Genomic DNA, 27,862 nt, shown 5'->3' on the forward strand with positions numbered 1-27,862 from the left:
GGGCGGAGGTGGAATGTGCCAGGCCATGCAGTTGTAGATTGTGGTTGAGTAATCATAGGGTCGAAGGGGTTTACAGCATGGAAACAGACCCTTCAGCCCAATGTGTCCATGCTGCCCAGTTTTTACTATTATGCTAGTCCCAATTGCCTGCATTTAGCCCATATTTCTCTATACCAATCTTACCCATGTAACGCTTTTTAAAAGACAAAATCGTACCAGCCTCTATTACTACCTCTGGCAACTCGTTCCAGACACTTACCACTCTCTGTGTGAAAAAATTGCCCTTCTGGACCCTTTTGTATCTCTCCCCTCTCACCTTAAACCTATGCCCTCTAGTTTTAGACTCTTCTACTTTCAGGAAAAGATGTTGATTATATACTTTATCTTTGCCCCTCATCATTTTATAGCCCTCTATAAGATTACCCCTCAGCCTCCTACGCTCCAGGGAGAAAAGTCCCAGTCTATCTAGCCTCTCCTTAGTGCTCAAACCATCAAGTTCCGGTAGCATCTTAGTAAATCTTTTCTGTACTCGTTCTAGTCCTTTCTATAATAGGGTAACCAGAACTGTACACAGTATTCCAAGTGTGGCCTTACTGATGTCTTGTGCAACTTCAATAGGACGTCCCAACTCCTGTATTCAATGTTCTGACCAATGAAACCAAGTATGTCGAATGCCTTCTTCACCACCATGTTCACCTCCACTTTCAAAGAACTATAAACTTGTACCCCTAGATCTCTTTGTTTTAAATTCTCCCCAACATTCTACCATTAACGCAGTAGGTCCTGTCCCAATTCAATCTACCAAAATTGCCTCACCTTTATCTAAAACTCCATCTGCCACTCGTCAGCCCACTGGCCCAATTGATCAGGATCCTGTTGTAATCCTAGATAACCTTCTTCACTGTCCACTATGCCACCAATATTGGTGTCACCTGCAAACTTACTAACCATGCTTCCTATAATTCTCATCTAAATCATTAATATATTTAAATATTAATATATTTCTGCTGATGTTGATGGCCCACAGCACCTCATGGTTTCCCAACCTTGAGTTACTAGATTTGTTCAGAATCTATCTCGGTGGTCGTTGTTATTGCTATAGTTTCTACGGAAAAATCATTTTTTCACATATAGGATTAACTTGTACAGAAACAATTGTCACAATACATGTGTGACATTGGCATAGTTAACAGCAGTGTGAGTGTTGTAATGTTTTTGTTGCATGATGACTTCACACCAAATTTACAACTAAGTCACTTTGGATAGATTTCACCAGGCTCATCAGTGAGAAAGAAAGGTTGATGACTGCTTGGTTAATAGGACTGAAAGGGAAAAAGTTTCAAGGTACATCCACTTTTGGCTCCTTCCTTTACACCTCTTTCTCTGAATCACTTTGCAATGAATTGTCTAGAACAGAAGCAAAGGAAAGTGTTTGAGACAGTGTGAGCTGGTTAATGAATATCTGCATTTAAAGGACACCATCTTTCTTGTAAAGATGGTCATAGAAACATAGAACGTAGGAGCAGGAGGAGGCCATTCAGCCCTTCAAACCTGTCCTACCATTCACTATGATCATGGTGGATCATCCAACTCAAGCCATGATGATAATAAGCAGCTGAAGACTCTAACAAACCAGCAGCTGCCACTGTCTCTTCATCAACTTTTGCTTTGCCAGAGGCTGCTCTTCACGTGCTTGGAATCTGTATGGCTTTACCTTCCTGTGATGTTAATGGTCTCATGCATATCTCCAGTAATCTCCTGCTCTCTGCTATTGTGGATGAGCTGCTCTGTGAGGGAACAAGGGTCATTTTAAATAATTTATTTTTGTATTTGTGCATATTGGAAATAAGATATAGCTTTAAGTAAGTTTAATTTTGTGTTTCTGCATTTGAAAGAGATAACGAAGGTTTATGATGTGAAAGCAATGTTGAAAGAAAAGCTAGGCTGTTGCTTAGCAACCAGTGGTCACCCTGGGGCCTAGAGAACTTTTGAGTTGGTTATAAGTTAGAGCCAGAAGAAGCTGGATATAGGACAAGGGAACTGCAGACAGCAGATTTCCCAAAAGAACAAAGGAAAATCCAAAAACCCCTGTGTGGGGTCAAAAGTATTTGTCAGGAAGACAGTTAAGTCAGAGGGACAAAAAACAAGAAGTTGAACAAGGTCCAGTTGGGTGAAGTTAAAGTAACATGCAGGGAAAGGGCTCAGAGACAGCTGCAGGAACCAGAGTTAAAGTTGGCTCGATGAGAAGCTGAACATTTGAGGTAAATCAAAAGTTTGATGAAATCTTAGTATGGCCTGTGAAGCAGTAGTGTTCTGTTGGCATGGCTGAGGGATTGTGTGGAAGCTTGAATCACGTGGCAATCCAAGGCAGAGAAATAGCGAGAGAAGAAGTTAAAATCTGGGGTTAGCTCACAGCGTGACAAGCACCCGGCGGGGAGGGACTTAACGAGAAATTCACAGGAGTTGTTTAGGGTGATATCTGTCACTTAGTTTTAGTGTATGGTATGTTTGACCACCTTTTGCTGATTGGTTTGTGGGGACTGTGTATTTACTGAGAACATTAGGGTATAAGATTGTAACTTGTGTTATCCTTACGAGAGGATGCCACGTATTTTTCCTCTGCTGCCCTCTTGAGGTTGTTCCATTTTTTCTGACACTGTGGAGGAGGCCTGGTGGTTTTAGAAGTAACAGTGACAGTCACCACCATCTCCCTCTTCAACGTTCCTGCTTCCCACTGCTGATATCTCCCATCCCAGTCATAAACTACCACTCCCTCCTGGTTGCAATCTTCAACGGGCTGGTCTTGCTGAAATTGAAGGTTTTCTGTTTAGCCTCTTTGATGTGACTACTCACCCAGGCTTGTTTCTCCTCCCAGTGTTAACGTTGCTCTTTAAACAGCTGCAGCCTTTATCTCTTGCTGCCCCACCGGGCCTCTACCTCTAAATTAAACTCCATCTTCCATTCATCAGCCCACTGGTCCAATTGATCAAGATCCCATTGCAATCCTAGATAACTTTCTTCACTGTCTACTCTGCCACCAATATTGGTGTCATCTGCAAACTTACTAACTCTGCCTCCTAAATTCTCATCCAAGTCATTGATGTATTTAAATATTAATGCATTTCTGCTGTTGCTGATAGCCCATAGCACTTCACGATTGCCCAGCCTTGAGTTACTAGGACTGTTCAGAATCTGTCCCACTTAGCACAGTGGTAGCACACAGAAAAATCAATTTTTTCACATACAGGATTAACTTGTACGAAACAATTGTCACATACATGTGTCACATTGGCATAGTTAACAGCAGAGTGAGCACTGTAATGTTTTTGTGACATGATGATTTCACACCAAATTTACAACTGTGAGTCTCATTGGATAGATTTCACCAGGCTCATCAGTGAGAGAGAAAGGGAGAATGAAACAGTTGCAACCTTTATCTCCTGCTGCTCCCCTAGACCCCGACCTCTCATTCAATCATCCTTTTAATTTCAAACTAAACCCCCCCTCCCCCTGCCAGCCCCGCCACATAACCACCTCTATGGCTTCCAGTCAAGGAGCTATTTACACACAACTATAACTCAAAATTGATAGACTCAAGTGTTTTGTGTAGAAAGATTGGCTGTTAATTAGAATGGTTGATATTCACATTTGCTGGTCTCAATCTGCAGTGTACTTTATAATTCCTCCATTGGGTAAGAGATAGGGTGCTCAATGATGCTGTGCATTTCTACTTTAGGAAAATGAAAACTGAAATTTGCTGCCTTGCTATGTTATGAACTGGGGTATCTGACTCAAGTTCACAGTAACCAGTAAGTGAATGTTACCGCCATTCACACCGGTAGGATTCTCTCATCCTGCCACATTGAATGGGGATTTGGCTGGATGCCAAATGCTCCAACTTCACTACAGCAGGAGCGTGGCATGAATGGCCAGTAAGATCACGCCCCAGTTCTGAAAAAGAGAACCCAGAAACACATTTATTTGTTAACAAACTTGTATGTTACAAGACGAAGTATTTCAAACTTTTATCAAATAAAACTCCACCAGGGAAAGTTGCAGTGGGACTGACATTAATAATTAGTTCTGTGCAATAGCAGCAGGTTTGGCCATGCTACACATTCTTAAGGGAATAAAGTGAGCATCTCCAGATTGCTTAAGTTCCTTAGTTCCCTCCATTATTCCCAGGTGACAACAATATCCCAGCACCTTGAATAAAACCTACCTGCAAAAACGTATTCATGAAAAGCATGAGAATATTTACGGCAACCACAAGGGACTATGCCGCCTTTTCGATCTGATCTACAGGTTGTCTAGAAAAGAGACAAAAGGAAAAGGAAAAGTGAAAAAGGAAACAGAGAAGTGACTAAATTTACAATGTCAAACTGATAAAAAAAGGAAAACATTATGAATAAAAATGAGACAAATTTTCAATATAATCCTCTAGCCAAATAGGAGGATAAAACCTGTTGGATTTCCTTAAACATCAAAAACATCCATCATTATGAAAGGTTAGTCATGACACAAATCAACTCTGGCCTCCCAGATTGCCTGGGCTCATTACTGTTCACCAACCACCGCAACAGGTCCGCAGCAGATGCCATCTTCTTGGCCCTATGCTCAATCTTGCAATACTTATCTACAAAGTCACCCATGTCAGACTCCTATTTACTCTACAGCTCAGCCTCCAACAAGGCTGAGTTTTCTGACAAAACTCATCTCCAAACTCCATGGCCTAGTGCTTGGCTCTTCCCTCCGCAATTGGATCCCAGACTTCCCATTCCACAGACCACAATCAGAAAGAATAACAACAACACCACCTTCATGATCACCCTCAGCACCAGTACCCCACAAGGCTGTGTTCTCAGCCCTCTACTATACTTTTTATACACCTATGACTGTGAGGCCAAGTTCCCCTCCAACTCGATTTTCAGGCTTGCTAATAACACCACCTGAATGGGTCAGACCTCAGATAATGACAAGTCAGAATACAGGAAAGAAATAGAGAATCTGGTAAACGGCAATAATCTCTCCCTCAATGTCAACAAAATGAAGGGGACAGTCATCGACTTCAGGAAGCATAGTGGAGGACATGACCCTGTCTACATCAAAGTAGAAATGGTCAAGAGCTTCAAGCTTTTAAGTATTCAGACCGCCAACAACCTGTCCTGGTCCACCCATGCCGAAACTATACTTAAGAAAGCCCACCAACACCTGTACCTTCTCAGGAGACGAAGGAAATTTGGCATATTTGCTATGACTGTCACCAACTTTTACAAATGCACCATAGAAAGCATTCTTTCTGGCTGTATCACAGCTTGGAATGGTTCCTACTCTAATAAGACTGTAATAAACTACAGAGTCATCAACAAAGCTCAGTCCATCTCTCAAACCAGCCTCCTGTCCATTGCCACTGTCTATACTTCCCGCTTCCTAGGAAAACAGCCAGCGTCATCAAGGATCCCATGCACCCTGGACAAACTCTCTTCCACCTTCTTCCGTCAGGAAAAAGATACAAAAATCTGAGGTTACTTACCAACTGACTCAAGAACAGCTTCTTCAAGAACAGACTTTTGAATGGACCTAACTCATATTAAGTTGATCTTTCTCTATATCCCAGCTGTGACAGTAACAGTACATTCTGCACTCTCTCATTTCCTTCTCTATGTATGGTATGCTTTGTCTGTTTGCATAAGAAACAATACTTTTCATTGTATACCAAACATGTGACAATAATAAATCAAATCAAAATTAAAACATTGGAGTATTGATATATCTTGTAGTTCCCAAACCCTGATCGCTTTAGAGATCTTATTCAATTATAGAATTATGTGTTATATAAAATTGCATGTAAATACAGTACTGATTTTCAGAGGGGAGGCTGTGGTGTTATGGTATTATTGTGAACTAGTAATCCAGAGACCCAGACTAATGCTCTGGGGACCCAGGTTTGAATCCCATCACGGCAGATGGTGAAATCAGAATTCAATAAGAAAAAAATCTGGAATTAAAAGTCGAATGATGACCATGAAACCATTGTCAATTGTTGTAAAAAACCCATCTGGTTCACTACTGCCCTTTAGGGAAGAAAATGTGCTGTCCATACCCTATTTTCACAACACGTGACTCCAGCGCTACAGCAATGTGGTCGACTTTTAAATGCTCTCAGGGATGGACAATAAATGCTGGCCCTGCCAGTGACATCCATATCCCATGAATGAATAAGGCATGATATATCTAATATAATCTACCGTTACATATTTAAATGTTTTGCATCTGTCATGTATCCAATTATATCTGTTGGACCTGAGTATTAATAAGAAAATGCATGATTTTAAAGTTTATTTATTTGTATCACAGGTAGGCTTACATTAACACTGCATTGAAATTACTGTGAAAATCCCCGAACTGCCACACTCCAGCGCCTGTTTGGGTACACTAAGGGACAATTTAACATGGCCAACGCACCAAACCAGCACATTTTTCGGAACTGGAGCACCTGGAGGAAACCCTCACAGACACAGGAAGAATGTGCAGACTCTACACAAACAGTGACCCAAGCTGGGAATCAAACCTGGGTCCCTGACACTATGAGGCAGCAGTGCTAACCACTCTGCCACTGTGTCGCTGAACTTGGGGACAGCTATCTTCTTAGGTTTCAAGGTCATCCCTCTCCTTTGTAACTGCCTTAGGCTGCAGAGATTAACAAAGTTATAGAGGAGTGTTGTTTTAGTATGGTGCCCGAAATGAGGAAATGGCAAACTTATGGTGGGGAGACTGAATCAGAGGCTGCCCACCAGTGTTTCCCATGCATGCATAATTAATGTTGTGGGAAACAAAGAACAAAGAATGATACTGCGTGAAAACCCGCCATTGCAATCAATGGGTAATGCCAGTGGGGGGTGGAATCCCACCTTTAACCTTGCATGACAAGAAATTTAGAATAGTGAACTCGTTGGCCATGTCTCACCCTGTTGTAATTTTTTTGAGTTACACTTTAATACATGTTTAAAGATGGAATTGAGGTCATGGCTTCAAAGTTGTTCCACATTCTAATTTGGGAGCTTTATATATTTTTAATGAGACGTTTGAAATCTTGAGCAGCCCTGGCAGAAAAGAGCTAGTGAAATTATTAGCGTCAATGTTAAACGATTGCTCTATCTCCTTTTTGAAATCCATGTCATCTTCTTGTCTTGAACAAGCAACCAGCCTTTTCTTCAGAGGAAGGTCTGTCTCAGGCCCCATTGACCTCCCAGAAAAATGAATCAGTCTTGACTCCTTGGTAGCATTCTCTTCTCTGAATCAGAAAGTCATTAGTTCAAGCCTCACTTCCGTGGCTTCGACGCATAATCTAGTGCTATGGACAGGAGAGAGATTAATTTCAACAGCCCTAGTTTCTCCTCAACTCCCTGTCCAGGAACAAAAGGATATTTCTGATTCCCCCTTTATAAGTTACTCGTGGGATGTGATTTCTTATTGGTATTGTCGCTAGACTATTAACGCAAAAACTCAGCTAATGGTCTTCTAGAAAATTTATTTATTAGTGTCACAAGTAGGTTTACATTAACACTGCAATGAAGTTACTGTGAAAATCCCTTTATGCCACACTCCAGTGCCTGTTCGGGTACACTAAAGAAGAACTCAGCATGGCCAGTGCACCCAACCAGCACATCTTTTGGACATGAGAGGAAGCCAGGGAGAATGTGTGGACTTCGCACAGATAGTGACCCAAATTGAGGTTCGAACATGAGTCCCTGATGCTGTGAGGCAGCAGTGATCATCACTGTGTCACCATGCCACCCAGGTTTGGGTTTGAATCTCGCCACGGCAGATGGTGGAATTTGAATTCAGTAAAAAAAATCTGGAATTAAGAATCTACTGATGACCATAAAACCATTGTCAATTGTCAGAAAAATCCACCTAATTCATTGATGTCCTTCAGAGAAAAAAATCTGCTATTCTTAACAGCCAGCGGTGCCCAAGTCCCACAAATAAATAAAAAATCAAAGGGGTGGTGTATTTTCCCCAACCCTTCACTTTGACCCCACAGCAAATCCGAGACAAGGTAAAATAGATGGGCTTTGCACACTTTACACACACAAAACGTGAGAAGGAGGTTTCGTAATGCCCTCCTCTTTTACACGCAAACAATAAAAGAGGGATAAGGCAAAGAAAAGGGGAGAGTTCACAATGAAAATAAGAGTTATGCTTTAATGCAAGTCCAGTGTCTCAAATCCACAGTTCAATGGTGTACTCCTTCAGAGGTTAACAGGCACTGAGTTGCTCAGTGATCTATCTTTCCGGAAGTGAAGATTTCGATGATGGAAGAAGGTACTAATACAGAATTTGTAAAGTTCCAGTGGTACACAGTGTCGATGAGAGCCAGACAATTTACCTGGATTGAGCTCTTTCTCTCGCTACCTGTTTGGTGTTAAAATGGTGGACTGTCTGGATTCGGTTCCACAGTGCAATATTAAAGGTTCTAGCAGCTTGGAGGGAAGTCAAATGACATACCTCCCACTTTTTCACCTGGCTTTTGGATTTAGGATGTATTTTTCATGGTCTGGAATCTTGAGAGGTCTCATGGAGAGCCTAGTGCCCCTTTAGGCCCTGCAGACATACCAGCTCTGTTGTCAGTGGCACTGCCTTAGAAATCTGAAGTCTATCGATGCATCTCTTTGAAATTGGATGTTCTGTAATCACAGGCATGTCATTATTGTCTCTTCAAGGATAACGAGGCCCTTGCTGGTTTCCAAAGGTTTGAAATTCTTCTAATATGTGTCTCAGGTTAATCGACATGTCAGGGAAATGCCTTTGTCCATTTTTAAAAATAAAGTAATAATTTTATGAAGTAACCAGATTGAGGCTTCCTATCTTCTGAATTGTTCACGTGGTTGATCTGTGAGTGCAATATTGAGAGAGGGCTAGACAGGAACAAGTGGGCATGAGATTTTAGGATGGCAAGGCATGGGTGAATAAATTTCCACTTCTCCTGATTGCCCGGCTGCCATTTTATGTTCGAATAAGCTGTGATTGGCATTAGGCAGGATTTAAACTCTTCATTCAGGAAGAATTCTCACCTTGGAGATTTGCCCGTTAATCTGATTGGCCAGCCACTTGCCAGTCCTTCCAGTATCAGCACAGCAGTGGCCAAAAGAGGAACTGCACAAGCTGCCTGAGACAAAGTCCTGGTAACCTGAGACCCAGAGAAGTGGAAGGAGTGTAAGGGAGGGTAGAGTAGGCATGGGGTCTCCAAGTAGGCAATTGGGGTCTTTGAGGATAGACTGGGGGATAAATGGGGGGGGTGGGGCCACCCCCAGTAAGAAGGTGGTCTTCTTGCCCAAGATAGAACTTCCTTTATTTCTGGGTTTTTGCCACAGAGTTTCAATCCTCCTGCCAACCTAAAGATTGAGGCTGGGTGGGAAATGGTCTTTCAGCAGCCATTTACTGGTCTCATTTGGACTAAAGGCAGGCTTCCTGTCCGATGCCTTGCTGACTGCAGTAAAAAATCACTATGGTCGGGGTGAGCTGAAACTCCTCCCTGCACTTTCAAGCTCCACTCCCCATCTAAAAACCAACCGGGAAGGGTACGGTGAGTGAAGATCTTTTGGATGAGACGTTAAATTGAGGCCCCATTGGCTCCCACAGATGATATTTTTGTTGGCATGTCTAATTTGTTCAGGTGCAGATCCAAAATATCCTGAGCTATCTTTTCACTTTATAGGTAACAACTGATGCACTCCAATACTTTCAGTTTTTGTTTGACACATCTATTCATGGGACCACAACTTTTCACAACATTCACATTAAGAACATAAGAACATAAGAAATAGGAGCAGGAGTAGGCCATCTGGCCCTTCGAGCCTGCCCCACCATTCAATAAGATCATGGCTGATCTGTCGTGGCTCAGTTCCACATTCCCGCCCTCTCCCCACAACCCTTAATCCCCTCTCTTATCAAAAACCCATCAACCCGCGCCTTAAAAATATTTAGCGAGGCAGCCTCCACCACTTCAACGGGCAGAGAATTCCAGAGATTCACCACCTTTCTGGAGGAAGAAACTGAAGGCACTTTTGCTAAGTTTGCAGATGATACAAAGATATGTAGAGGTATAGGTAGTATTGAGGAAGAAGGGGGCTGCAGAGGGACTTGGACTATCTAGGAGAGTGGGCAAAGAAGTGGCAGATGGAATACAATGTGGAAAAGTGTGAGATTATGCACTTTGGAAGGAGGATTGGAGGCATAGACTATTTTCTAAATAGAAAAATGCTTAGGAAATCAGAAAGACAATGGGACTTGGGACTCATTCAGGTTAACGTGCAGGTTCAGTCAGCAAATGGAAGGCAAATGCAATGTTAGCATTCATGTTGAAAGGGCTAGAATATAAGAGCAGGGATGTACTTCTGAGGCTGTATAAGGCTCAGAGCAGACCCTATTTGGAGTATTGTGAGCAGTTTTGGACCCCATTATCTAAGGAAGGATGTGCTGGCCTTGGAAAAGGTCCAGAGGAGGTTCATGAGAATGATCCCTGGAATGAAAAGCTTGTCGTATGAGGAACAGTTGAGGACTCTAGGTCTGTACTTGTTGGAATTTAGAAGGATGAGGGGGGGATCTTATTGAAATTTACAGGATACTGCAAGACCTGGATAGAGTGGACATGGAGAGGAAGTTTCCACTAGTAGGAAAAACTAGAATCAGAGGGCAAAACTTCAGACTAAAGGAATCCTTTAAAACAGAGATGAGGAGGAACTTTTCAGCCAGAGAGTGGTGAATCTGTGGAACTCTTTGCTGCAGAAGGCTGTGGAGGCCAGGTCATTGAGTGTCTTTCAGACAGAGATAGATAGGTTCTTGATTGATAAGGGGATCAGAGGATCAGAGATTAGGGGAAAAAGCAAGAGAATTGTGATGAGAAATAAAATCAGCCATGATTGAGTGGTGGAGCAGAATTGATGGGCTGAGTGGCCTAACTCTGCTCCTATGTCTTATGGTCTTATGGAATCCTACAGTGCAGAAGGAGGCCATTCAGCCCATTGAGTCACCATCGACCATAATCCCATCCAGGCTTTATCCCCATAACACCATGCATTTACCCTATCTAGTCCCCCTAACATTAAGTGACAATTTAGCATTGCCAATCCACCTCACCTGCACATCTTTGGACTGCAGGAGGAAACCTGGGCACCCGGAGGAAACCCACACAGACACTGAGAGAATGTACTGACTCCACACAGACAGCGTCTGAAGCCAGGAATCAAACCCAGGTCCCTGGCACTGTGAGGCAGAGTGCTAACCACTGTGTCACTATGCCGCCCTCAAATACATTAATGCTTGTTAATACCTGAATAACGACAGCTGTCAAGTCAATGTCAAATTATTAAAATTTAATGTTGAAAATTGTTAACTTGAATCTACACCTTGTAATTGGCAACATTTTATTTTCCCTTTTCTTCACATTATCCCATTACATAATATCATCAATGCAACCAACCATAGGGAGCAGCAGGACATAACTATGAATTGACACATCTGATATGTAGGACTTGAAATTTTTTTTAATAATATCATTTTGATCACCTTGATTGTGACTTCTTGATTTATTTTGCCTGTTCTTCCTAACATTGGTAAGGTCTACATCTTCCATTTTAAAATGAAAGTTCAAAGTAATGAGGTGAACTGGGGGTAATTTTCCCACTCACTGCTGTGTGGTAAGCTGCTTGAGTAGATTGCACACCCACTATAGAAACCTTTCGATATCCATTTTCACTGGTTTCAGCGGGATTGTAAATTGGGTGGGTTATAGAACAAATCAGCCAGTTTATTGCCCAAGCTGTGGAGGTGGAAATCATCTCCCGTTATCTCTTTGGGGATTAAGTTCCATTTGCCGGAACAAATGCGAGTAACATGCACCGTGCATTTCAATACATTTCACAAATTAATCCTTTGGTAATGTCTGTGCCTATTGCGACTATGTTGGTCAGTCATTTTTTTCTCCCCAAATGCTAAAGTATTCAAAGCAAATTCCTTCTCTTTACAACCTCTTGCAGGATTCCCCCTTGCTTGTGGATTCTTCGCAGAATGTGACTGTTAATGCTCGTAATTCTGAGGGACAGGTGACAGGCAGATTAACAGTGGGTGAGTGTTGTTTTTCGATCTGCTTCCCTTCTCTGTGCAATGTGAAAGCACAATTTTAAAGAACATCATCGATTTCGCGGTCACAAGGTCGCCAGCATCAGATGGTTGACTGGGGTGAGAAATGAAAGTATCTGCATTATCAGGGTAATTTAATGAAAAGTTTTAACATTATGTTGAGGGCCATGCAATGCAACGGACCCAAGGTCACGTGGGATGTAAAAGTAGCTTGAGTTTTATGAGTTGCATTTGATAATGAGAGTGCTTGATGTTGATAATTGGATACAAAGAATAATGGACAATCTTTAGCATTGATACTTCTGAAATCCTCTTGAAGTTGAGGCCACAATTTGGGTTAAAGTTGTACCAGACCTTAAAGATGTGCTCTAACATTTCATTTCATTGCATGAACTTCTAAAACCTTTAAGCAATTTTTAAGGACATTTGACTTATTTGGACTTCACCTTTTCAATACCATCTACTTAAAAACTTACTGAGAAGACAAAAATCTCATGGTTATTTAGGAAAAGCTCAGCTGTGTAGAGTTAATAAATTTGGTTGTGTTGTCTCTCTTGCCTTCATAAAATATTAAATTGTTTGTAAATCATCTGCGCAGGGTTGTGGGAGTTTTGCAATAGTTCCTTTGTGTGATCTTTTTTACATTTCATACTGTAGCATGACTGTGTGTGGTTTATCTGCATCCAAATATTTTTTGTAAAATGTCTTATTGACCTGCCTCCCCATACCCTTGGGGTGAAAACTTTTCTTGTTTTTACCACTTTCTGGATGTTGTCAGGAAGTTATGCATTGAGTGACAAAATTAGCTCCACGATTAACCTCTTTGCTGGATACATTTGCAATTACACAATGTCATGTCAAACACTACACATACATAGCATTCAGATTTTATTCTATGGTCCTCACAGAATTCACCAGAAATGATGACAGCTGGACAATGCAATTGGCCTCATTGCTTACAGGCTGCGTGTGTATAAACGTGTGTGTGGGACTCAGGTAATGTCAGCATCAAGCTAGACTTTGAAGGTTGTCCAACACTCTCAGTTTTGGAGCATTCATGAACAAAATTGTAATATCACATCTACAGTGCAGAAGGAGGCCATACAGCCCATCTTACCTGCACTGCCAACAATCCCACCCAGGTGCTATCCCCGTAATCGCACCTATTTACACTTCCAAGGGGCAATTTAGCATGGCCAATCAACCTAACCTCCGTACATCTTTGGAGTAACATAGTAACATTTCATCCTGACCCAATTAGTCAAATTGAAGCTTCTACAAATTTATAGATTTTTAGGCATTTAGAAATGGATAATAAATGAGAGTCAACATTGATTGAGATAAATAATATTTGACAAATATTCATAACTTCTTTGATATGGCCATATAAATGAAAGTAGATGCAACTTTTGTGCACATAGGTTTTCAGAATGATACATAAGGAGAATTTGTTTTCTGAATGCCGCTTTTCCATTTTGTATGATTTGATTTGTTATTGTCACATGCAGTGGGAAACAGTTAAAAGTATTGTTTCTTGCGCACTATGCAGGCAAAAAATGCCGTTCATAGAGATCATAGTGGAGAAGGAAAGGAGAGAATGCAGAATATAATGTAACAGTCACAGATAGGGTGAGGAGAAAGATCAGCTTAAGATATGATAGAACCATTCAAAAGTCTGATGACAGCAGGGAAGAAACTGTTCTTAAGATCTTAAGATGCAGATGCCATTAATTCCCTGGGGGCAGACAGTGCTTCATGCATGTTTTATGTGGCATTTTCAATAATATCAATGAGGAAACCAGGGTAGGCTCTGCAGGTAGTGCCCCCTGGCACTTGCTGCCTCTGGAGAATCGATGTAGTGCTGCTAAAAACAATGCTACACAAATTAATTTTTCCCCAGTGGATACCAGCTCAACCACTCTCCCACTTCCCTTGTCTCCGCTCTGTTTGAGTGCTTGTCTCACATCCGGTTCGTAACTTACTTCAGCTGATGACTAGGAAATCTGAAGCCATTTCCTTTGGACCCTGCCACATACACTATTTCTTCACCATCAACCATATCGACATGTTGCAGCCTTTACCAAGTTTGCAACCTCAAAACTCTGGTCAACTGTAAGCTGTGTTTCAACCCAGTATCCTCCCTAAATGGAAAATAGTTTACTTCCATCTTAATAGCATTGCCTGCCTCTGCCGCCTACTGCACACCATCTGCCACTGAAACCACCATTATTATCTTTATCACTTGCAGGCTTGACTGTGCCAGTAGTTTCCTAGTTATTCTCTCAACCAAGGAAACAAATAGTAGGAATTAATGGGTGTTTTTTTAAATTGGCAGGCAGTAACTAGTGGTGTGCCACAGGGATCAGTGCTGGGACCCCAGCTATTCACAATATATGTTAATGATTTGGATAAGGGAACAAAATGTAACATCTCAAAGTTTGTAGATGATACCAGGCTGGGTCGGAGGGTGAACTGTGCAGAATCCTTCAGAGTTATCTGGACAGGTTGGGTGAGTGGGCAAATCAATGGCAGATGCAGTATAATTTGAATAAATGTGAGGTTATTAACTGGAAGCAAAAACAAGAAGGTAGGTTACTATCTTAATGGCTGTAAATTGGGAGAGGGCAGTGTGCAGCAGGACCTGGTGTCCATGTGCACCAGCCACTGAAGGTAAGCATGCAGATGCAGCAGGCGGTAAAGAAGGCAAATGGCATGTTGGCCTTCATTGCGAGAGGTTTCGAGTACAGGAGCAAGGATGTGCTGTTGCAGTTATGATGTGGAGATGCCAGCGTTGGACTGGGGTAAACACAGTAAGAAGCCTCACAACACCAGGTTAATGTCCAACAGGTTTATTTGGTAGCAAAAGCCACTAGCTTTTGGAGCACTGCTCCTTCATCAGGTGAATGAGATTTCAGTTCACAAACAGGACATATAAAGACACAAACTCAATTTACAAAATAATGGTTGGAATGCAAGTCTATACAGGTAATCAAGTCTTAAAGATACAGACAATGTGAGTGGAGAGAGAGTTAAGCACAGGTTAAAGAGATGTGTATTGTCTCCAGCCAGGACAGTTAGTGAGATTTTGCAAACCCAGGCAAGTTGTGGAGGTCACAGATAGTGTGACATGAACTCAAGATCCCAGTTAAGGCCGTCCTCATGTGTGTGGAACTTGGCTATCAGTCTCTGCTCAGCGACTCTGTGTTGTCGTGTGTTGTGAAGGCCGCCTTGGGGAACGCTTACCCGAAGATCAGAGGCCAAATGCCTGTGACCACTGAAATGTTCACCAACAGGAAGAGAACAAGGTGGCCTTCACAACGCACGACAATGCAGAGTTGCTGAGATTGACTAGGCTAGAACTGTTTTCGCTGGAGCTCAGATGAATGAGGGGGGATCTCACAGAAACTTATAAAATCCTACCAGGACAAGACAGGGTCTCACAAGGAGGATGTTTCTGATGGTGGGGGAGTCCAGAAGTAGGGGTCACCATCTCAGGGTAGACCGTTCAGGGCGGAGGTGAGGAGACATTTCTTCACCCAGAGAGTGGTGAGCCTGTGGAATTCATTACCACAGGAGGTAATTGATGCTAAAACATTGAATGTATTCAAGAGACAACTGGATATAGCACTTGGGATGAATGGGATCAAAAGTTATGGGGAAAAAGCAGGATTAGTTGGATGATCAGCCATGATCAATATGAATGGCAGAGCAGACTCGAAGGGCCAAATGGCCTCCTCCTGCACCTATATTCTATATTTCTATGTAACCTCCATATACTTTGGCCCCTCACCCCCACCTCAAGACGTCTGTTCTCATATTCTGTTTCACACCATATCAGGTTTTCCCATCACTCCCATGCTTGGTGACCCAGAAGAGTCTCAGGTCTATAATTCTTGAAAATATTCTTCAGTTGATCAAGGTCAATGTCCCTCAAAATTAGAAACATCCCCAGCCATATTTACCACCCCAAACTCTCTGTTCCACTGATTCAAGCTTCTTCTCCATCCATCCCTCCCGTATGCATTGAGGGGGGATCTCATAGAAATGTATAAAATTCTAACAAGATTAGACAGGGTAAATTTAGAAAGAATGTTCCCGATGGTGGGGGTGTCCAGAACTAGGGGTTATAGTTTGTGGATAAAGGGTAAACCTTTTAGGACTGAGGTGAGGAGAACTTTCTTCACCCAGAGGGTGGTGACCACCAAAAGAAGTTGAGGCCAAAACATTGTGTGATTTCAAGAAGAAATTAGATATAGCTCTTGGGGCTAACAGGTTCAAGGGATATGGAGGGAAACCAGGATCAGCATATTGAATTCAATGATCAGCCATGAGCAAAATGAACGATGAAGCATACTTGAAGGGATAAATGGCCTACTTCTGCTTCTATTTTCTATCTTCCTATGTCAACCCAATATTCACAGTCATACCTTCAGTTGCCTATACCCCACTTTGTGGATCTTCCTTCTCAAAGATCCTCCCCACCACCACCAAATCTCTATTTTAAACCCTTCCTCAATACCAACATCTTTACCAAGCCTTTGATGATTCACTGTTGATAATTTTCTCTTCGGCTTAACGTTCGTTTCTTCATATGTGTCCGCAAAACACTTGGGAGTAATTTTCAGTGTCAGAAGCATTATATAAATCCAGAATATTGCTTGGTTGATTTTAGGCACCCAAGTGAAGAAAGGACATTAAAGTAATGTAGACTGGGCTGAGGACACAGAGATACAGATAGTATTTTCACAGCAGCAGAGAAGGCTATCAGGAACCTGAAAAGAGGACTTTGAGAGGCTTAATAGGAGAAATCAATGAAGAGGGGACACTTGGGAAGAGAAAGAAGAATATAAAGACTGTGTGGGTGATTTTATTCAGAGTTCTTACAGCAGGCAATGCTTTACCATGGGAGAAATTGTGGAAGCAGAAATTGCATATTTTACGCAAAATATGGATAAGTAATTGACGCAAAAAAGAAGTAGGCCTTTGGTGAGAGACTTGTTGGAAAAAAGGATTAAATTTTGATGTAGATGTGATGAACCAAATAATCGCCTTTGCATTGTAAAATTGAGATGACTGTTGTTTCTAAAATTCAGCATAATTTGCTTGTCTTCTCCAACTGGAAAGGCTCACACCAACAATTATTTCCACCAATTTCAAGAACATATGGCAGGAATCATTACCTGACTTTGATAGGTTGCCAGGCTTGTCTGTTGCCTTGCACGTTACAGAGATATATGTTGAAATGTGGTGTTTTCCAGCCTTGTGAACTTAAGTGTCTGAATAAATCTGGCACAGTATTAACACCCAGGGAAATAGTTGGAATTATAAATCTATACATCATATCACAACATGACGGAAACTCAACATCCACTCCCTTTGTCACTGAAATGACTCTATTCATACATTTTCGAATTCTGTAGTGGAAAGTAATGGGTACACATTCTGAAGAAGACCCCGCCCTGTTGTGTCACACGTGAGACTGATAGGATATTCAAATTATTAACATTCTTATATAAAAGATGGGAATCATTTGTTTGATTTGGAGAGTTTAGGCCATGTTTGTAATAATATGATAATGAATATATTTTAATACCTTCCTTTAGGTTGGCGAACACTTTGAATGTGATTATTGCTAGCTGCTTTCTCAGGCCACAGAAAATGTACTAACTTTCTGGAATGTGCAAGTTAATTCATAACAGTTTGACACCTCAGTTGGCTGGGCTGCAAGATGCCTTTGAACTTTTTTGATTCCCTTTGTTATAGGATCATTGAATCATAGAATCACTACAGTGCAGAAGGAGGCCATTCAGCCCATCGAGCCTGCAGCGACAACAATCACACCCAGCTCCTATCCCCATAACCCCATGCATTTACCCTAGCTATTGCCCCTGACACTAAGGGGCAATTTTGCAAAGCCAATCAACCTAACCCGCACATCTTTGGAGTATGGGAGGAAACCAGAGGCACCTGGAGGAAACCCACACAGGTATGGGGAGTCGGTGCAGACACCGCACAGTCACCCAAGGCCGGAATTGAACCCAGATCCCTGGCACTATGAGGCTGCAGTGTTAACCATGATACTACCATGCTGCACAGGTTAAGAGGCAAGGATTGAATTAGATCAGTAGGGGCGATGGGGTGGAGGGTGGTTGTGATGAGGGGGTGGGGGGATGGTGTGGAGGCAGCTGAGTTGTGATTGTATTCTGTTCGAGCTGGAACGTGCCTGATGTGTTTCTATTAGACAGTCTTTACCCACCTCAGTAGTTATTCTGAAGTCATCATCATAGGTGAGGAAGGCCAACAATGTACTGCTATATCAGTGATTGTATTGCAAGGTTGCATCTATAGTGTGTGTTAATGCAAGTTTACTGTTAAAACAAGTTTACTGTTTTTAAGATCCAGAGAAGATGAAGTCAAGTGTTTACTTAACCATAGAACCATAGAACCCTACAGTGCAGAAGGAGGCCCTTTGGCCCATCGAATCTGCACCGATCACATTCCTACCCAGGCCCTATCCCCATATCCCTAAACGTTTATCCACTAATCCCTCTAACATACGTACCTCAGGACATTAAGGGGCAATTTTAGCATAGACAATCAACCTAACCTGCACATTTTTGGGCTGTGGGAGGAAACCGGAGTACCCGGAGGAAACCCATGTAGACACGAGGAGAATGTGCAAAGTCCACACAGACAGTGCCCCGAGCCAGGAATCGAACCTAGCACCGTGGAGCTGTGATGTAGCAGTGCCATCCACTGTGCTACTGTGCCACCCACTACTTATTATTCACTCATTTATGTATTCAAAGTTGAGTAGTCTATAGGCTAAACCATGCTGTGAAAGAACGCTTGGTATTTTGCCTTTCTGAAGTCAGCAACATTACATGGTGACCGGCTATGCAGTTAGTCAAATTCTATTGACATTCTCAACTCCTCAGCCAGCATGGGGAGTTCTTGGGGGGGATTTTCCCATCCTGCTCACCACAGGAATCGTAGCAGCTGCGGGGCAGACCATGCAAAGGTCTGTTGACTTCAGGCAGGTTTTTCTGGTTTTGGGGCAAACACGGCAGGGAAATCCCGCACCTTGAGTGTGTACAGCCACCAGCAAAAGGGTGGAGCATGTACTTGGGGACAAGACAAAGGCCACTCAGTTTTGGCAAGGGAGTCAGTCAAGGATGTCTGCTTTCAGCAATACTTTTCAATGTCAGGGATGAAAAAGCCAGGAGAGAAGGCATCCAGAACATCTTAAGGCCAGCTTTGATGAGGGGTCATCTTAACACAAAACATTGGCTCTATACTCTCTCCACAGATGTGTTCAAATCTGCTGAGATTTCCAGTGTTTTCTGTTTTGTATTAGGGCCAGTATTGTTGGTCGCAACATCTGGAACATCTGACATGCTGATGACACTGCTCATCCAACTACACAGTGGTGCAAGTGGTGGATGTAGCAATATTGCTGCTTTGTGATTTGAACTGGATGTTTATCTTTTGCACACATCGCCCAGATAGAGAGAATGTTTCATCAGCTGAAGAAAGATATGAATCATGAATATGCTTTAGATTATGCCAAGTGAACCACACAGAGCGACAGTTATTAGAATCATTTGGTTCAATTAGTAAAATTGTGCTAACTTAATAATATGATTATTATCTCCACATTAGTGAATCATCTTAAATTTCTCTTAAACAACATAACCTCCAACAGTCTTCCATTCTAACGTTCTGAGCCTCGCAGCTTTATGTTTGAAAAAAAACCTGACTCTCCAAGCACCTCATTCAGGGACATTGCTAAGTGGTGTTTATCAATTACTGAGGCAGTCTAATGAATTGGTTGTTGTTAACAGTTTTCGGAAAATTAACATCAGAGCTTAGCTCATTAGCATTGAAACTACCTTTCCGCTCACTGCTTTTTTAACCTTGTGCGACCGCACTTTGCTTCGAAACACAACCTCAAACATTAATCCTCGGCTCCAAATCCTCTCTGTGGAAACAATGGTCAAAAAACTCTTGAAATGTGACACAGCTGTATCACCGCAAGCCCCTTTCTTCCCACTTTATTCAAACAGCTTGGGACAGAAGTGCCCCTTGTCACTTCACCGGGAGCCCTTGCTTATCCTTGGAATCACGCGTGACCAACCCTGGTCATCAATCCTGAACAATCGTATAACCTATACCACAACTCACTTCCATGTAATACATTGAGATAAGTGCATTTATGAGGTGCAGTTAATCATAATTCTGGAGGTAAAAGCATTATGGCATCTCTAAATGTCACCTGAGTTTAAGAGAAGATAAATCAATGATTGGTTCTCACCAGGTTCCTATAAACTAAAGGTCAGTTGACAAGATCATCAGTGCTCTCTTTAAAATATATATTTTTTTAACACATTTTCTCAGGTGTTCTTCAGGCCATCACTCATCTTTCCTGATACTGTATATAACTTTCATGGCTACTCTCAACAGAATAATGTACTTCACAATTTATTAAGAGATATTTCAAATTGGAACAGAGATATGTAATGGATTTGACATGGAATTTATTCAGGTAGATGAAGTAAATCATTATTTATGCCTGGTATTGTAGTTATTTTGGAGTAACTAATGAGGTTGAGATTTAATCAAAGGGTTCTGATAATTAACTACCAGGATTCATCAGAACTTCAGGGCTAAACACCAACCTTTAACTCAATCTTGTGTATTTATGATATTATGTTGGGTGAGCTGGGGCCAGCTCGGTCAGTCGGCTAGATGGTGGCTAGTGTGTGTGGCTTGGCATAAGATCGACAGGGTGGGTTCAATTCCCACTCTGGCTGAGGTGGACTGTGGGATCTGTCCTGCTCCTGAGAGTGAAAAGCATTCACAAGCCTCCACTGACAAAATCTGCCCAGAAAACAGCTCAGGCTGAAGCAACAGCAGATCAGGAACCAAGGACCAGCCTTCAGAGAAAAACAAGAAAGGAAAGAACTGGATGAACTCCTGTTGTGTTACTCAAAGAAAATATTTGATTTGATTTATTATTGTCATATGTATTAACATACAGTAAAAAGTATTGTTTCTTCTGTGCTGCAGTGTGACAGTCATAATTAGGGCGTAGAGAAAGATTGACTTAGTGCAAGGTAGCTCCATTCAAAAGTTTGACAGCAGCAGGGAAGAAGCTGTTCTTGAATCGATTGGTACGTGACCCCAGACTTTTGTATCTTTCTCCTGATAGAAGAAGATGGAACAGAGAATGTCCCGGGTGCGTGGAGTCTTTAATCATGTTGGCTGCTTTTCCAAGGCATCGGGAAGTGTAGACAGAGTCAATGGGTGGGAGGCTGGTTTGAGGGATAGATTTGGGCTACATTCACAACTTTTTGTAGCTTCTTGCAGTGCTGGACAAAGCTGGAACCATACCAAACTGTGATACAACCAGAAAGAGTACTTTCTATGGTGCTTCTGTCAAAGTTGGTCTGAGTCGCAATGGACATGCCCAATTTCCTTAGCTTTCTGACAAAGAAGAAGCATTGGTGGGCTTTTTAACTATAGTGTCAGCATAGGCAGACCAGGACAGGTTGTTGGTGATCTGGACACCTAGAAACTTGAACATTTCCACTTTGTCCCCATTGATGTGAACAGGGGCATGTCCTCCACTACGCTTCCTGAAGTTGATGACTATCTCCTTCATTTTATTGACATTGAGAGAGGGATTATTGTCTTTGCACCAATTCACCAGATTCTCTATCTCTTTCCTGCACTCCTGCTCATCGTTGTTTGAGATCTGACCCACTATAGTGGTGTCATCAGTGAACCTGAAGAGCCTGAGGCGCAGCAACTGACCCAGAAATTTGATCTTGTACATTCATTTTTCAGGCAGAAGACAAGTGCCTAACAGTCCAATATGTTGGGCATCATGCAGCCAACTTTCCCATGTCAGAAATGTGCCACCTGCAGTAATGTATCAATCTGTATTGCGGGCATCCATGATGTGTATCTGAAGTATCAACTTTGCTAATTATAATATTTAAGTAAAGATCCTACACTTGTTCCCCAACATCTGACCTATCATGTGATTAATTTAGTCAGAAAATCATGGTGCTAGCATTCAGCAAGGACCCTGCAGGGCCCTAGGTATCTGGCTCATCCCCTGAATAATGAATAGGACTAGTTTGCCCTGTTAAGGTGCTCCCTAACGTTGGCAATTTGTAGTGGCTATTTTCTGTGTTCCATTCGTGTCTTCTGGTTACTGCTAACAACTTCGTACTGGTGGCTAGACTGTTTTTCAACAGCTTTGGAGGCAATTCATTCAAGGTGTGGGTTATCTGGTGGATCTGCCTTTGAACTGGAACAGGGAGGAGAACACAAGGAAAGGTAGGAGAGAGGAGAAGCAGCTGGCTAAGGAGTGAGGTGGAGCTATGCTCTGTGCTGGACGTCCATACTCACAGAGGGTCTCCAGGGAGCACAATTCCCATGTCAACTTCACTAAGCGGACATTCAACAAGATGACAGCCACAGTTGGAGCTGCAGAGTAGGGCATAAACACAACTGCCAATAGTGCTGCAGTGCCCATGGTGTTTAACGTAAATGCCACAGATTCAACACTGCTGTAGCAGCTGGCACTAGCAGTATTTCCCAGAAAGCAGAGCATCACAGTATCCAGGAGTTGGCCAGGATTCTTTATATCAGGAGAAATAAGTATTGAACCACGAAACAGGAAATAGATTAATGCAGTTGAATAATTGGTACAACTTGAAATCATTGTAATAATATTTAAAGTCATACCTGTCATGTCAAGAAGACATGAAAGAAAATATTAATATCTATATAACACAGGCTACTTTATTTTGTTTTAAATATAACGGACAAAGGCTTTACACTCACACACAAACAATTTCTAGCTTCAGAAAACCCACAGCAACCTCGTTATCTCTGAAGAAACTCTAATGCTCCGTACGACTGCAGAAATCAAATTGTAAAGAAATGCACAAAGGCCCCTTTACATTTCGGAGGCAAAGCCCTGGTCAATGGCACTGAACCATCTGACAGGACAAAGAATTCTGAAACCTCTGATAAACCAATCAATGGATGAAACATTAACCATCTCAAGAATCCAGACCCGAAATACACGTGCTTTGTCCAAATCAAGGGGAAGAAGTGGGAGCTATGTCACATGACCCTCCCAAGCTGCTAGAACCTGGAATATTGTCTTCTGAAGCTAAAGAAGACACTCTGCCCTCTTCCATCAAACAAACAGCAGAACCAGAGCTCTGTTCTGGTTTAAATCGCCTGTCTCTCACCTACACTGAGCAAAATTTTCCCATGTGGGACTAAGTCCCATGGCAGGGGTAGGAACAGGAAGTGTTTCCTGCTGGAGCAGTTGGCAGGAACCACACCATAGGCCTGATTTTACCATTGCATCATTTAGCGCGAAACAGACATGCTCGGCAAAGATCTGTTTCAGGCACTCCAGCTGCTGAAGAGGTAAGTTCAGCATTTCCAACGGCTCTCTGACTCAGATCGATGGTGGTGGTGGTGGTTGGGTGGAGCGGGATGGGGGTGCGGAGGGAGGTCGGTGGGAGGTCAGATGTATCTCTGTTGAGGGGGGCGGGGAGGGAGGGAGGCTTGATCATTTTTTGGTGGTGGGGGGGGAGGAGGCAGGTCAGATGTATGTCTGGTGGGGGAGGAGGGAGGGGGAAAGCAAAATCATTGTCTGATGGGGATGGGGAGGAAGGCCAAATCGTTGTCTGGTGGGGGGGAGGACAGATCATTCTCTGGGGTGGGGGAGGGAATTAATTCTATTCCATCACATTTCTAATTCTGATCATCCCTGCTATAAATGCTAGTTAGATATATTCCACTTGCCATGAATATTTTTTTTTCCTACACCAGCAAGTTCAGAAGAAGTAGAAATTATTTTATGACCATTTCCCAAACGATCTTCTAAACTTGGAAATGCAGCATTTAGAATTTACTTCAAGTTGGCTATTGCTAAACACAATTGAAAAGATTGTTGAATCAAGCAATGGTTATTTGTATACGTTTCATTACACAACTTCAGTAAAGGCCTGGATATGTACCTCGGTGGATTTTACAAGTACAGGCAGCAGAGAGAAGAGATTCCACAGCCAAAATAGTGCACGTGCACTATTAGTTAGTGAGTGAAACTGTCAAAGTATTCAGCTGTGAGTGTGTGAAATATACTGGGAGGGAAGCCAGATGGATCTCTGTGTGTGGGTCCACTGCCACTCTGCGGGCGATGGGTGCGGGGGAAAGGAGGCAGAAGGTCATGATTGATCTGGGTAACAGGGGCGGGGTGGGTGGATAAGGGGGAAAGTTATGTTGCAGAGGTGTGGGTGATGTCTGTGGGGACCATCACTCCCGGGCCACTTTATCCACTTTTTGCACCCAGGAAGAAATGTGATAGCGGCGCAACTTTCAAACTTTTTTCCTCACTGTGCATGCACAGTTCAGAGCTCCAATCGTTTCAGGCACGCTAAGCCCCACCCACAGCACAATTCAGACTTGCGATTTTTTTTTCGGAGTGAGTGTATGGGAGCGCCTGAGAACAGGTTTCCAAGTCGGATCTGAATTGCGTCCAGATTCAGCACTTAGAATGAAAATGGTAAAATCAGGTTCCATGGGGATTTCTGGCCAGGCTGACCCCGAAACTAGAAGACCCTGCTCGAGGTCAATGGACCATTTCATGGTCAGTCCCTTGCCCGCTCTGATTCCCATGGTGGGCAGGACAGTAAAATTCACCCATATATCTTCCAATCCTGACTTCATCCATTTTGCACCAGGGGTTTTAATACCGTATTCTGTGATGGTGAGGGCATGTTAGCATGTTCCCATCATTGAAAATGCACCTGTTCTGAATTCACATGTTTTCCCGCTAGCGTGAAGAATCGGGCATGGCTGGAACATTCTGGTTGAGCCTTCATCTGCATTCCGTTAACGGGATGCAGATCAGTTTCACACCAGCCTCCAGCAGGTTTCCTGACATCCCCCCGCAATGATGGGAACCAACAGAAAACCCCATAGGATGTTCGTGCTGGAATAAAGCCAATTTTTGGACTCCACCAAACTCTACCTTCCAACCTGCCTACCACAAACTCACTGACAGGGCATGGGAGAATTCCACCCATTGACCATGATTCAGAAGCCATGTTAGCCACAGGCTCAAATCCATAATGGCCACTAAATCTCGCGAGAGGCCCAAAATGGGATTTGCGCTGATGGGATTTTGCTTTCTAATCTCCCCTGACTCTGCCAATGAGTTAGTTTACACTCAAAATATGGGAGAAGGATGTCAGAAAATCTGGAGAGAAAACTTGTCTATGCATCTGGGGGGATACACACTGGTTTTCAGTCTGAACCTAACACTCTGACAGATTTTGGGAAAACTCCCCCCATTTTTTGTACTGGAACCTCTGAGTGTTGGAACCAGTGCCTACTGCAAGACTAAATAATCTTTACATGCTTCTCTCAGCAACATTGGGAAAGTGGACCAGCTTTGGCCTACTGAAGGAATACACCATTGGCTTTAGACTCTGGACTCTGGAGTGTGGATGAAACAATGATTCTTATTTTACCTCTGGTCTATGCCCTTGACCTTTCTCTTCCCCTTATCTCTCTTTCATTGCCTGAATGCAAAAATTTGAGGAATCCGCTCCCATGTTTTGAATATGTGAGAGCAAGCCCTCTGATTTTACCCTATCCAGAGTTTACATTGGGGTTATTAATAGCGATCATTCCAAAACTGAAGTGGCTTTTAAATTATTTTGTGGGATGTGGGCGTTACTGGCAGGGCCAGTATTTATTGACATTTCAAAGGGAGTCAACCACATTGAATCTGGAGTCACGTGTAGCGTAGACCAGGTAAGGAAGGTAAATTTCCTTTTCTAAAGGACATTAGGTGAACCAAGTGGGTTTTTACAACAGTGGTTTCATAGTCATTAGACTTCCAATTCCAGATTTTGACCGGATTCAAATGTCACCATTTGCCGCAATGGGAGTCGAACCTGGGTCCCCAGCGCATTATCCCTGGACTCCATTTACAATGCCACCACCTTCATTTTGTGAAGGGGGAGGTCAAAAATGGGCACAACCTTTTTGTTTACAGATGGGTGATGAGGGAGAGATCAGAGCTGTTTTAAATTAAACCCAGTCCTGTCTGTAACATACCAGAAGAGACTCACAAGAAACAGCAATAAAGCAATTACTTTTCAGAATAGAAGCAAATTTATATGATTATTAATATAGATTTAAGGACTACATTTTAATTTTCACTGGAATTGTATTTTCAGCTCATTCAGCGTGTTTACAAATAAAATATCAAGATTATTTATATGGAGGCAAGCCAATATGTTCTGGTTCTGTCCAAAGTCAGAGGCTGAGAAACACAAAAGTGAAAAAACCTCCAGCCTCACTGTGATTTTGGTTTGCAAGCTTTCTCTGAGGCTTTAATTTTGACTTGATTTATTATTGTCACATGTGTTAGTATATAGTGAAAAATATGGTTTCTTGTGCGCTATTCAGACAAAACATATCGTTCATAGAGAAGGAAGCAAGAGAGTACAGAATGTAGTGTTACAGTCATAGCTAGAGCGTAGAGAAAGATCAGCTTAATGCAAGGTAGGTCCATTCAAAAGTCTAACAGCAGCAGAGAAGATGCTGTTCTTGAGTCGGTTGGTATGTGACCTTAGACTTTTGTATCTTTTTCCCAACAGAAGGAGGTGGAAGAGAGAATGTCTGAGGTGTATGGGGTCCTTAATTATGCTGGCTGCTTTGCTGAAGCAGAGGGAAGTATAGACACAGTCAATGGATGGGAGACTGGTTTGCATGATGGATTGAGCTATATTCATGACATTTTGTAGCTTTGAAAGAGCACATCTTACAGTTTCTCTCTCTTAATGTTGTATCATTGGTGTCCTAGGGTTGCAATCTTGACTCTCCACATTTCGCAATGCCACGGGGAAGGTGAAGAGGTCAACCCCCAAGAACCATCTCAGCTAGTGCAGGAACCTACATATTCGTCATAATGAGGCACCATGCTCTTAGCCCCCTAAGCTAACCAGCCCCTAATCTTATAGCTTCCAATGTGAAACAAAGTTAGCCATAACAATTGATGATTGCACCACAAAATACTGGTGCTGGAGTGTAATAAGTCTTCCGAGGCAGAAGTCTCTTCACCAAAATCCCTTTATTTACAACTCTAACAGCAGTACGCAGAGTGCTCATAGTTAGCAGTCTATCTCCTGGGGTGGCTGAGGAACTGACACTCCCAGTTAAGTACAAAGCAAAGACTCCCTGATTGGCCCATCAATTGGATCCTTAATCAGGGAGTTCATACTCCAATAGGTCAACTTCAATAGCCCGATTGAAGTCAGTACATGGGGATATTTTTATATTCAACAATCCTTTGAAAAAATTGTGAGCCCAGTCAAAGAGAAAAAGGAAGCATTTGTTAAGGCGAGGACACTGGGAACACACAAAGCAAGTGTGGAATACAAAGAAAGTAGAAAGAAACTTAAGCAAGGTGTAAGGAGGGTTAAACAGAGTCACATAAAAGTATTGGCCAGCAGGATTAAAGACAATCCTAAGGCGTTTTATACATATATGAAGAGCAAGAGGGTAGCCAGGGAGAGGGATGGCCTGCTCAAGGACAAGGGAGAGAATCTATGCATGGAGCCAGAGGAAATGGGTGAGGTATTAAATGAGTACTTTGCGACAGTATTCACCA

General features: G+C 42.5%; 1 protein-coding gene across 5 annotated transcripts in view; it reads left to right on the plus strand.

The window, feature by feature from the left end:
* The window catches only part of sgcg (sarcoglycan, gamma), a 599,427-nt gene that overhangs the window by 413,647 nt on the left and 157,918 nt on the right, over positions 1 to 27,862 (plus strand). For all 5 annotated transcript variants that reach the window (XM_080197919.1, XM_080197918.1, XM_080197920.1 and 2 more), the window contains one exon: positions 12,042 to 12,129. In XM_080197919.1, the coding sequence (XP_080054045.1) occupies positions 12,042 to 12,129 (88 nt within the window). The remainder of the gene's footprint in view (positions 1 to 12,041; positions 12,130 to 27,862) is intronic.

Source organism: Carcharhinus amblyrhynchos, chromosome 10 (assembly GCF_965287045.1).
Source record: "Carcharhinus amblyrhynchos chromosome 10, sCarAmb.v2.hapA, whole genome shotgun sequence".
NCBI lineage: Eukaryota > Metazoa > Chordata > Chondrichthyes > Carcharhiniformes > Carcharhinidae > Carcharhinus > Carcharhinus amblyrhynchos.